Here is a 12,923-nt window from a genome sequence, read left to right on the forward strand (position 1 = left end):
AGAATGTTATTCTTACAACAAAATTAATGCAATTTTTTTTCTTTATTAGAGATTCAAAAGACTAAAATAAAACGCATAAGGAAGTCTGTTTATAATATAGGTTATTTTAACATTCATCACAACAGAAGAGCTAAAGACACAGGAAAGAAGTCTGGTTAGGTCCTGTGTAGAAGAGAGTGGAAACCCAGTTTTCTTGTCTGTGTACAGGAGTGATCATGATTTCTTCTTATCGCTGTCTGAGAGACTGTATGTCAGTTTCCAAGGTGCTGCTACAAGTGGCTTCAGTAACCAGCAGCAGTCCCTTCCCTCCACTTCATAAATCCTGACTATCCCGATACACAGGATCAACTCGACCCCCTTACTTACTTTTTTGCACTCTAAGTACCAGCACCTAAGTGCTCCATTTGTATTCTAAAGGAAGAAACCATACGGGTGACAGAGATGGAAGCCTCACAGCAGGAATGAGTCTGGTTTTAACAAAGCATAGTTCATATCGACCATAGGCTTACATACATTTCCACTTGATCCTTTGCTGTAGGGGACAATTCTGCCTCTGGGGAGGGAGACCCCTCTAACTTTTTGTGAATCTTCTCTTCTGTTATGAAACAAAAATTCAGAAAAATTATCATATTATCCAGTTAAAAAACACTATGCTTTAAAACATTTTTCAAGTAATTTTAATCAGATATGATACAGGCTTTTGTGGCTTAGAGAGAAAACTGCATGACCGTGAGTTTCTTCAATAAACATCAATCTACTGAGTGTACAAAAGGCACTCTCTGGCTAACTCACATAAGCACCAGGCTGCAGGCTGAGTTAGAGTCCTTTATCTCATCACCAAAGCAACATTGGAGGCTCTTAACTGAGAGCCTGACAGTCCCTGTGTATTTATTAATTAGACCAGAAGGAGTGAACATCTGTTCATATTCCAAAAATATTTTCTCACAAAATTCTGAATCATGGCCTTTGTATTGACTCATTTTGATTAATACTAATCTGAAAAGAAAACTTATCATTACAGTTAGATCTGTGACTTTAACATGTAAGTAAGTACGAGCTGTGCTTCAGTGCCAACAAAAACAAAGACTATCCACTTACCTTAGTCCAAGGTATTGCCTTAACTTAAAAACAAGCTCTGCCCTTAGCAGAAGGCTTCAAAAGTGTATATATGCTGCACAGTGACCTTGACAAGGACAGGAACAAGGTCCTAAGTCTAAATGCAGCCTCTTCCTGAGGTTCTGCAGAGCACTTAGGAACCCAAATGATTCAATGAACTTGGCAAGTTGGCCTACCCAAACCACTCAATGAAGACAGAGGTTCCTTCATGTCTGAGAGGGGCACCTGTGGATTACAGCCCTCCTTTGGGAGCAGAGATTTCCCATGTGGCCACTAAGGACACCTCACTGAAGCCTCTTGCAGAGCTAAGGGTGATGAGAAATGCCAGCCTGGCAATACACTCAATACTGAGGGCTGTGGTGGCTTCCCCAGCATGCTCACCTTGCTCACTCTGTAGGTCTTTCAGTCTGCAGCAGAGTTCTTCCACTAAAGTCTCGATTCCAGAGCTCTGTGTGAGAAAGAAGATAGTCAACTGACCATCACGAGCAGAGAAGACAGGCATTTTACATTAATACCAAAGATCACAAGTCTTTCATGTTCCAGAAGGAATACATTATCAATTCTTAAATGAATCCCAGAGTTCAAAAACAGTCCACTTGTAAAGCCAACCTAGTGTAAGCATCTTACTAATGAAGGACATTAAGTGAGACTTACTGATAAAATGTGGCAATATGAATGTAGCTCCCAGAATGGCATCTGTCTTGCACAGTAAGGCAGATCTAAGTGTCCATCATCTGACCAAAGTCAGTCACCCAAAGAAAGAACAGCACCAAGACTCTTTGTAATCCTGGTTTTGTAGAAACTCAACACAAAGACTACAAACCTCCTTAGTCCTCTAGGAGATTACAGCCTATAGAACACAGTAGGTGCTCCTGTCTTTCCTTCCTCTTTCCTTCCCTGTCTTCTCTTTTCTCCTTTAAAGTAAACTCGCACAACTCCAGCAGAAAGCACATAGAGAAGCTCTAGGTTATTTATTTTAAGAGAAAGACACAACTATACTGCTAGAAAGACATGCAAGAGGGCCAGTGAGATGATTCAGCTGATGGTAAAGTGGCATGCCACTAAGCCTGACAACCTGAGTTCAATACCCAGGACCAACTCAGTGCGAGGAGAGAACAGATTCCCACAAGTTCCACAGGCATATGTATACAGAAAGGGAGCAAAAGGATCTGGAACTGAGGATAAAAAATGAGTCCAGCTTCAAAGAAAAATGTGCACTGGAAACAGGCACGGCACATGCTCTTTCACTCATTTCAAATTCTTTTTTTTTTTTTTTTTTTTTTTTTGCAAGAAAAAAATCTATACAATGGATAGAAAAGTGAGAGTTTCTTAAAAACCTTTGTATTTACTCAGGGACAAGCTATGTCTTGTTGGAATCTTGTCTCTTTGAAAGGACACAGCTGGACAGATGCACACAGAAGAGCTGCCTGAGCCTCTGTGCCTCTGCTCTGCGCCTCCAGGGGCTAAAAATAAACCTCACCCATTCGCTGAACTCAAAATGACTCAGCAAAGTATGGCAGATGTTCTAAAGAAAAAAGCCCCCCTTACACAGTTTTAGCTACAAGAAACAGATTACAATTAGGAAAGTAAACTGTAAATATTCATAGTTACTTTCTATCTACAGAGTGCCCCAGTCTTTAAGAAGGAATGGAAAAAAACAGGTCAGAGGACAGCTGCCTTTTACTTACAGCTTTGAAAAGCAAGCAGACAATACGGTCAACAGTGACAGCAGACTGCACAACCCCACCACTGAGGTCTGCTTACCGTAACGGTCAAGGTGTGATGAGGCCGGCACTTACAGTCCATTCTCCAGGGCCCTGAAACTAACACGGGTGTCAGCTGACACGCCGCATACTGTCCTGTACAAGTCTCTGTCACTGCTTGCAAACCTGGAGCTATCTCCAGTGCAGAATATGGAACCTCTGGGGACTGCTTACCAAACTCCTTTCAACCTCTAAAATAGGCTAGCATTTCCCACCCCTGCAGAATGGCCATGACAACCTGTGAGCGAGATATACAAGCTATCATGTAGCTAGTATAAACTACACAGATATACAACTAGCTACACATAAAAGCAATATACATGTAACTATCATCCATTCATAGAGTGTATGAATGTATATGCTCTTATATGTATGAATATACTCATATATAAAATATCTATGTTTTCAAATATAAGAAGCATAAAAAAGTGTCTCACTCCTTATTCTATGTGTATATCAAGCTTTACTGACCAAGTTTCTGTTTTCTTTCCTTAGCTCCTGTGCTATCCTACATGTGTACATACATATACACTAACACACACCACCACACATATTTTTACAGTACTAGAGACTAACCCCACTCTAGTTATTATTTTTGTTAATAACCATTATGCCATCATGGACTCCTAATAGTAAAATGAGAAGCATAAAGGCATCCAAAGCTGCAATCATATCATTGTATGCTGACAAGTATTCTAAAGAGTTCATTTAGGACTGTTACTGAGAAATTTCATTTCCATTTCTACCTACAATATATGATATTAAAATTTTAAGTTATATTTTAGCAATCTATCCTATCCATAGGCATGTTGAAAAATACTTAGCTTAAAGCATGTTAAGAAGGAACAAAGGTTAGGGTATACCTATGTTCTAGAAATCCCACAGGAGTACCTGTGGAGAGAAGATGCCGTGGCTCTCCTGTGATACTCTGCCTGGCCTCTCCTCACTGTGACCATACTCATCCACCAAATGTCCAAAACTTGTGGGAAGTGCTCTGCAGAGCAAGTGCACTCTAAAATGCGCAGTGGAGAGCCATGTGCAGGATGGTCCTGTTTCCAGAGCTGCTTAGAAGGCAGCCCCTGGAAGCATGGCTGGACAGTCACTGGACAATCATGAACTCTCACCCAGTAAACAAGTGATACAAGCAACCCACATGTCAGGCAGGTCACATGGAGAATAAGAACCTGTCCTCCTAGAAGTCACATGGTAGTATCTCTTACTTTTCTGGGAACAGAGTTAAGTTAGATAGATTTGGGCTTGGGGTCTCCACACCTGGCTCTGAATTCCTTCCCGGCCACACACATGGGAATCAAGGGCTAATGCTTATTACTCTAGCTCTCTATACCCACAAATACCTCCAGTTCTCTCTCAACACTCACCTAACAGTGATGTACCTGTCAGAGCCCACCTCACCCAAGCTACTTCAGTATGCATCAGTGTCATTTCTAAATTTTGTATGCTATTCTTTCAAAACTGCCTTTAGTGTTTTGATGATCTGGATTTGGAGGCAGACCTAGAGGCTGAGTTGGAGTACTGCCAGTGTCAGTCCAGTCTGTTCAACTGCAGGGCTCCACAGTCTCCTTGGCTTATTCTGTACCTCAGCTCTCCTCTGCTGGTGGTCAGGTCTGTTACTCTGATGTGAACTGAGGCTGATCACAGCTTACAGCTACTGTACTGCTGCTTTTGGGAGTTTTTTCTTTGTTCCTTGCTTCTCAACCCCACAGCATTCTCAGACATCTCCCATTCTCTCCATGCTTCCTGTGCTTTGGAATTTGAAGCCGTATCTGTCAAGAAGAGGTGGCTGGCCTGGTCTCTTTGTTGTCTGCCTTCTCCATACCCAAAGACTTCATAGCTGCATTTAGCATTTTAAGCTACTCATTCAGAGAGAACTCATTGGACTGAATAGTCCCCAAGTATGAGACAGGTAACCCCAAGCTCTACTGGTAAACACCCAGTATGAAAGCATATTCTTAACTTCCATTTGAACATGGCACAGTGAACTAACTCAAAGAGATCTGGTTCTAAGACAACGGTAAACTATGTGACTCCACATAAGCCACTGACCAACCCCAGCCTCAGTTTCCACATTTGGAAGACCACCTGCAGTAGCTGATTATTGGACTTCCTATACTGGCTGGTCCCTTAACTTCTTCATTCCTCTGTTCTTCCTAGTGCCACAGCTGTATACTCTAAGCCTTCCATTAGGTTTGTTTCATGTTTACTGCCGTGGTTAGAATGAGAGAATGCCTTGTCTCTTATTTGCCCTGTTTTTTTCTGCTGCTGAATCATCCTCCTGTGTGTTTTCTCTCAATGGAGCCCAATACCTCACAGCTTAGACTGTCTTCAGTCTCTCCAGAAGATCAGTGCTAGGGGGCAGCCCCTTACTCAGGTACCACAAGTGAATCATGTTGTTCTCCTTAGCATGCCCTCCCAAAATGAAAACACATTAGTAATGGGGACTGTAGATGTAATTCTTAAACTGTCTTATTAAATAAGAAATGCAGAGCCAAAATGCAGAGTTAAAAGCCCAGAGATCAGAGAGTGGTAGTAGCCATTAAGCAGAAGTCTGGAGTGGTAGCACACGCCCTTAATCCAATCACATGGCAGGCAGAGTCTGTGTGTTCAAGAACACAGCCAGCATGGTGACACACACCTTTAATCCAAGTACCAACCATAGAGACCTGGAGGTCTGTATAGACAGGCAGTGACGAGAAAGTCATGTGGTTGGGATTAGAGCCAATGTGAAGGCAGAACAGAAAGGCAATAAAAATAGACACACAATAAGTAGGTCTCTTTCTCAGGGGAAGGACGGCAGCGGTAAGAAGGTGGTCTTAGCTCTTGGCTACTGCTCTCTGCTGCACACTGCTGGGGTGATGCAGAGAAGACAGATGAGGAAGAAAGGTTCAATCTGGGGCAGCACAGAGCTCAGTGGTATAGTACCTGCCTAGTACATGTGAGCCCTAGGTTCCAGTCCAGCACTCCCTTCCCCACCCCCTCAAAGAGGTTACCAATGCCTGCTCTAAATGATGATAAAATAATACCATCAGCTAAGCATAGTGACACATGCTTGTAATACCAGCCACCAGGAAGACGCCCAGTTTGAGGGTAGCCTGGTCTACACAATGAAATCATTTCTAAAAAATAAAATGAACATAAATCCCAACCAAAAAGCAAAACAAACAACAAAAACCACAATCAAAGCTTACAAAAAGATAACTCTGTTTTGCCTTAGTCTTCAGTATGGAAATGATATGAACGAACCATTATCACTGCGATAAGACATCTACAAAATTCACCCTTGAGAAATGAGAACCTTGAGTTAACAACACAAAAATTAAAAAATTCTTCTATGCTGCCATCAAGAGAAAAAAGAAAGATTTTAACTTGAATTAAGTTCTCTAACATTTCCATTTCCTTATGCCACCTTGTAAACATAGGCAGGTTTGGTTTTCAACACACAGGAAAATATCACATTTGTTACTGGACTATATCTTTCTTTATCTTTCTTTCTTTTTCTTTTCTTTTTTTTTTTTTTTTTTTTTTTTTTTTTTTTTTTTTTTTTTTTTTTTGGTTTGTTCGAGACAGGTTTTCTCTGTATAGTTTTGATACTTGTCCTGGATCTCGCTCTGTAGACCAGGCTGGCCACGAATTCACAGAGATCCGCCTGGCTCTGGCTCTCAGAGCTCGGATTAAAGGCGTGCAGCACCACCACCTGGCCACTGCCCATTTCTTTTCTCTTCAGATATCTGTGTGCCTTCAATAAAAACTAAACTCTGATGATTCAGACCAGAAGCTTGGAAGATTCTGGGCTGAGCTTTTTGGATACTTTCATTAATATGACACTGACCCTTTAATAAGAACAGTCAAGGTTTCAAAGTTTTAAGATGTGGAGTAGACATTTTGCAAAATTGTATTTTGCTTACTTTTTATTTATTTTTGAGGCAGGTGTTATTCTGTAGCCCAGCTGACCTTAGACTCACCAGCTTCCTGCGTCAGCTTCCCAAATGCTATGATTATAGATATGACCCACCATGCCTGGCTAGAGCAGACATTTACATCTATGAAGTGTGACTGGGGAAGGTCACTAATGTGTATGAAAATTACTGTACAGAAAAAAGCTTACATTTCCTCCTGGCCAGGTCCGTAGCTTTTTCCAAATACCATATTCTAAGACTTTAATCTAGTGACCCAATGCCTCAGCATGTAGCCTGGAAAAGGTACCACAAAGACTATATAAGAGCCTCTGGGCTTAGTGGAACACACCTTTAATCCCAGCATTTGGGAGGCAGAAGCAGGTGGAGCCCTGTGAGTTCCAGGATGGCAGAGCTAGGTACACAGTGAAATACTATCTCAAAAAACAAAACATAACACAAACACAGAGATAGGAGGGAGGGAGGGAGGGAGGAAGAGAGAGAGAGAGAGAGGGAGAGAGAGAGAGAGAGAGAGAGAGAGAGAGAGAGAGAGAGAGAGAGAATGAATATACAGGAGGAGAGAAGGAGAGGGAGAGAATATACAGGAGGAGAGGAACAAAATGGAAAGGTTGGAAGATGCATTAGTGAGAGAATATCCTAAAGCTGACAATTACTGATAACTAAGAATGAAAAGGACAGAATGGCTACAAACACAAAATTTTAAACATTTAAAAGAAAGCTGTAAAACAAACATAGAATGGTGCTATTTATGAGACTGAAGAACATGCAAAGTAATCCTAGCAATAAAAGCAAGCATGGGGAGGGAGGGAGAAGAGGGCAAAAGGCTGGAGCTCTGGGACTGCAGGATGACTGTCCTCCTCCTGCTCCCCACACAGGCTTATTTTTATGTTCACTGCTCACTGAACTTGTAGGTTTTTTAGAACATCCTCTCCCACTTGTTTCCTTTCTCAGGTCCTCACTTTTCAACATCCGAAAGATCAGGAATTTCTGCAGAAACCTCAAATTTACACCTTTTCTGGAGAGAAGCTTCCAGGCTACTTAAGCAGTATGAAAGCATTCTACTATTTAAGGCTTCTGAGGCCCACAAGCCACTCAGCCAACCAAACCTGGACATGCAGTCACCTGCATCGCACGCTCTCAGGGAGGTACCCCACACTCTAGTAGTTCATCCCCACCTACTCAGGTGGGTGCCTTCCTGGGATTCCTTTCCCTGGATATAGGAAACTCCACTCCCGAAGGCGCTCAGACCACAGACCGTTGTCGCCACCCCCCCCCAACTGTTTTCTCTACCCTAATGCAATCTGGTCAGCTCTGCCTTCAATCCAGAGTGTGACTAGCCACAGAGTCACTGCAACAGCTGCTGCTTCATTTGCTTTCTCAGACAGTCTCACTGTAGTACCAGATGCTCTCCAACCCATGATCCCCAGTCTCCACATAGGCTCTTCACTGATTTCACTTAGTCTGCCAGCTAGCCAGCCTCATCACTGTCCAGTCTCTAGGCAGCAGTTAGAGCTACAATCATCATTTAATTCATACCATATCATCCTCTTCTCCAAACCCTCCAATCCTTCAGAGGTTCTCCGAAGAAAGTCAAAGACTCTTAGAAAGCCCATCTGGGCCGGGCGGTGGTGGCGCACGCCTTTAATCCCAGCACTTGGGAGGCAGAGGCAGGCAGATCTCTGTGAGTTGGAGGCCAGCCTGGGCTACCAAGAGAGTCCCAGGAAAGGCACAAAACTACACAGAGAAACCCTGTCTCGAAAAATAAAAAAAAAAAAAAAAAAGGAAGAAAGCCCATCTGTAACACGAATCTTAAAAGTTCTTATTAATAAAAACAAACCTGAGCCAGGTGGTGGTGGTGCACACCTTTAACCCCAGCACTCGGGAGGCAAAGCCAGGTGGATCTCTGTGAGTTCGAGGCCAGCCTGGTCTACAGAGCGAGATCCAGGACAGGCACCAAAACTACACAGAGAAACCCTGTCTTCAAAAAGCCAAAAAAACAAAACAAAACAAAAAACCCAAAAACCAAAAACAAACTCGGAGCCAGGTATTGGGGTGAATTCTGAAAGATCAGAAAAGCAGAACAAGCCACAGCTAACCTCACCTGGACAACTCCTCATCAGATCCTATTTCCTCAAACTGGAAGCCTCTGAGTCCTCATCCAAATGGATCTCAGCTGAACTGCTGCTGAAAAGCCTAAAAGTTAAAAAGCCTCTAGTCCCTGGTCTTCATGCCTTATATACCTTTCTGCTTCCTGCCATCACTTCCTGGGATTAAAGGTGTGTGTCACCATGCCTGGCTGTTTCCAGTGTGGCCTTGAACTCACAGAGATCCTGATGGATCTCTGCCCCTGGAATGCTAGGATTAAAGGCGTGTGCTACCACTGCCTAATCTCTAAATTAATACTGTGGATGTATTGGGGTGCACAATGTATCAACCACATTTCCCTTTTTGTTTAAAAAAAAATTATAACTAATATAAGAAAAAGTATATACAATATATACAGTCAAGAATTACATTAACGATGTCTAGTCCATTAGCATTTGACAGATTCAGACAAAAAAAATCCATTATATACAATAACAATGTCCAGTCCAGGGCGACGGTGGCACACGCCTTTAATCCCAGCCCTCTGAGGCAGAGTCAGGAGGATCTCTGTGAGTTCAAGGCCAGCCTGGTCAACAGAACAGATCCAGGACAGGCATCAAAACTACACAGAGAAACCCTGTTGCAAAAAAAAACAATGTCCAGTCCATTAACATTTGACAAATTCAGACAAAAAATTTCATTACTTATTCTATTTAAAACAAGTAGTTCCTTTTACTTATTCTATTTAAAACAAGTAGTTCCTTTTTAAAAGTATATTCAATAACCTACCTTTTTATCTTACCACATCCATAGTCTGTCTTTTTTCTTTTCTGAATAGATTTAAAAATCTACCTTTTATCTTATCATTTCTATATCTTTCCCTTTTTCTGTTCAGAGTAGGTTCAATAATCTACCCTTTTCTATATCCTCTTTTTTCTTTTTCTTTCTTTTTTTTTTTTAAACAAAAACCCGATATCTCATCTCCTTTGGGAATGTGAACATCATGTTTTTAAAATTACTTCCTGCTGTCTGAGGGTGAAGGCATCTTTAGGGAATCCTGAAAAGAAAATTTTGGGGTTTAATTGTCAAGTCCTGAGAGAGTTAGTTGTATCATTTATCCAGTATCTGCATAATGAGAACGTGCAGGGCTTGTCTCAAGTCCTTGTTTGAGTAGTATATGAATCTGGATCATTGTAGCTAGCCGTCTCAAAATTGTCCTGAGTAGTTTGTAGTCCAAGTCCAAAGCAGATCTTTCTATGGTGTTAATCAGCATAATGGCTTTATCACAGTCCATGTGGAATCATCGTTATAGGATCCCATCATCTTTTTGGAGATTTCAAAGTCACTGTTAGGTGTGGTCATGGTTCCCTGCAGAAATTTATTTGTCTGTTTGGTTTTTTGTGCCTCCTCTGTGGTTTAAAGCAATAAATGTATCTGTGGCAGAATCGTGTCTTATAGCCAGTCCCAAGTTTGCAATACAACACCCATCCATATATCCATCCATGCATCTAGGAACAGAAGGCCAGGCTCCAGACAGGGTTGGTTGGGACAGCACTGAAGCTCTGAGTGTTCTTAGTTCCTGGACTTAATGGTTGTGGTCTCACTTCTCACCACATAAAGAAAGCATCCAGACAGACACTTCACACTTTTGAAATGCTCAACAATTCCTTTACAAGCTCCATTCACTTTATCAATCCACTTCTGTGACCGTTTAATCACACCATCTTTCTCTGCTGTCTGTCCATCACCACACTTCATCACAGTAGGGGTGGACACGTGCAGCAGTCATGCTGAGCTGGGGCAGGAAAGGCCATTCTTTACCACATTTATGCTAAAGCAGAAAGCTGGAATTCACAAAGAAAGGAAAGACCCCCAAGTGGGGAGAAAGGCAATAGACGACTTTAGGTCACTGGAGGCAATAGCCTCATTTGTTCATTACAGTTCCTAGTTCAGGGCCCTCCTGGGGCCTTTACACTTTAAGCCCACAGCTTCAGTGAGACATTCCTATATCTCATGCCTATATATACTCTATTTTTCTTAAACTAGATGACTGATGTTCTTGCTTTAAGTAACGCAATGGTACCTACGATAGAGACCCATATATTATGGACTGCATCTGGAAAGTGCCTCAGGGGCTCATATGTGTGAACACACTTCCCTGGCTAGCAATACTACTTTACAAATTTATGGAACTTTTGGAATACGGTGCCTAAGAGCAGGCCTTTAAAGGCTTCTAGACTGGCCAAACCTCTGCTCTAGCTCTCTGCATCCCGATCCTCCAAAAACTAACAAACCACCAGGTGGTGGTGGTGGTGGTGGTGGTGGTGGTGGTGGTGGACGCCTTTAATCCCAGTACTCGGGAGGGAGAGGCAGGAGGATCTCTGTGAGTTTGAGGCCAGCCTGGTCTACAGAGTGAGTTCCAGGACAGGTACCAAAACTACACAGAAAAACCCTGTCTGGAAAAACCAAAAAAAAAACCTAACAACCAAGCCTCAAGTACTCCTGACCCCAGACATTCTACTTCATACCATGCCTTTGCCACCGTGATGGACTGGAATCCCCAAAGCCCTGAACCAAAATAAATACTTCCTTCCTAAAGAAGCTTCTGCCAGTACCCTGGTTACAGCAGAGACATAACTAGAACTACCCAAAGAAGCAGCTTTTAAATTCCTGTCCCCAGTGGATGTGGTGTATGAGCAGCAACTTTGGGCAATTTGGAGTTAAAAAGTCAAAGGGAGGCAGAGGCAGGCGGATCTCTGTGAGTTTGAGGCCAGCCTGGGCTACCAAGTGAGATCCAGGAAAGGTGCAAAGCTACACTGAGAAACCCTGTCTCAAAAAAACCAAAAAAATAAAAATAAAAAATAAAAAGTCAAAGGGAGGGAGGAGAGAAAAAGAGCTAGGAAAAGGATTCCCATGACAGGAGGGGTTCTAAACACTGAATACTCTATCTAGTTCTAAAGAAATTCAATAGTATCTATATTCAGAACTCAGCCTGATAGGCATTCCAAAAGGAGAGAGAGAGAGACAGACAGACAGACACACGGACGGAATGACAGACTGCCTGACTGACCAACTATTCTTGGCTCCAAAGAGCATAGTTAAATTAACAATCCAAATCCAGGGTTACAGGTTGTGACATAGGATGATGCACAAGTATGGCGCTACCCAGCCAGGAAAGCAGGTTTCACAGACAACTGTGAGTTGGCTGAGGACATAGTGAGAGGTGGGGTGAGAGGACTTATGGACTAAGACAAGGACTAACATGGAGCAAGTAAGTATTAAAAGGCACCTTCGACAGATGCAGACAGATGAGTAAATGCCACAGATCACAGATGAAGCAAACTGGCTATCACAGCATAGGACCCTTGGTTCAGGAAGGAAGCCTGGAGGTTGGAACTCTCTCAATTCAACCTTCAATTGTAACGATGTTTAAAAACTGTACCATCTCACCACAAAACCATTTCAAGTAGTTATAATTTCAGAGATTTTGTCATAAGAGTGGGTGACAAAGTAAGAATTGATAGTATTTATTTAAACAGATGTTCACTTTCTAAAGCAAATTTAACGTACAATGTGTTTTATATAAAGAGCTTAAAAAATAAGCTAATTGCCGGGTGGTGGTGGCGCACGCCTTTAATCCCAGCACTCTTTAATCCCAGCACTCGGGAGGCAGAGGCAGGCGGATCTCTGTGAGTTCCAGGCCAGCCTGGGCTACCAAGTGAGTTCCAGGAAAGGCGCAAAGCTACACAGAGAAACCCTGTCTCAAAAAAAAAAAAAAAAAAAAAGCTAATTATCTAAAAAAAAGAAAACAAAAAATATCTGAATCATAAACAAACATGATACTTAAGGCATAAGAAATACTAGCTCACTTCTAGGAAAATATCCAAAATAAGCATACATACAACATAAGGCACCATTTACACAGTATTCCAGATATCAGGACAGAAATCAATGGTAAGTCAACTATCTAGTAAGGACCACTATGCTGTTGGAATATTATTTGATGAAAAGCAATTTAAAAATAACA

General features: G+C 42.1%; 1 protein-coding gene across 5 annotated transcripts in view; it reads right to left on the bottom strand.

The window, feature by feature from the left end:
• Kiaa0232 (KIAA0232 ortholog) overlaps positions 1-12,923 on the bottom strand; it is a 68,092-nt gene that overhangs the window by 17,915 nt on the left and 37,254 nt on the right. For 4 of the 5 annotated variants that reach the window (XM_028882340.1, XM_028882339.1, XM_028882341.1 and 1 more), the window contains exons 4-5: positions 1,498-1,564; positions 514-595 (exon numbers count right to left, since the gene is read on the bottom strand). In XM_028882340.1, coding sequence (XP_028738173.1) covers positions 514-595; positions 1,498-1,564 — 149 coding nt within the window. Of the gene's footprint in view, positions 1-513; positions 596-1,497; positions 1,565-2,880; positions 3,234-12,923 lie in introns of those variants that run through there. The other variant, XM_037208883.1, reaches the window with a different exon arrangement.

This window comes from Peromyscus leucopus, chromosome 10, assembly GCF_004664715.2.
Source record: "Peromyscus leucopus breed LL Stock chromosome 10, UCI_PerLeu_2.1, whole genome shotgun sequence".
NCBI classification, from domain to species: Eukaryota; Metazoa; Chordata; class Mammalia; order Rodentia; family Cricetidae; genus Peromyscus; species Peromyscus leucopus.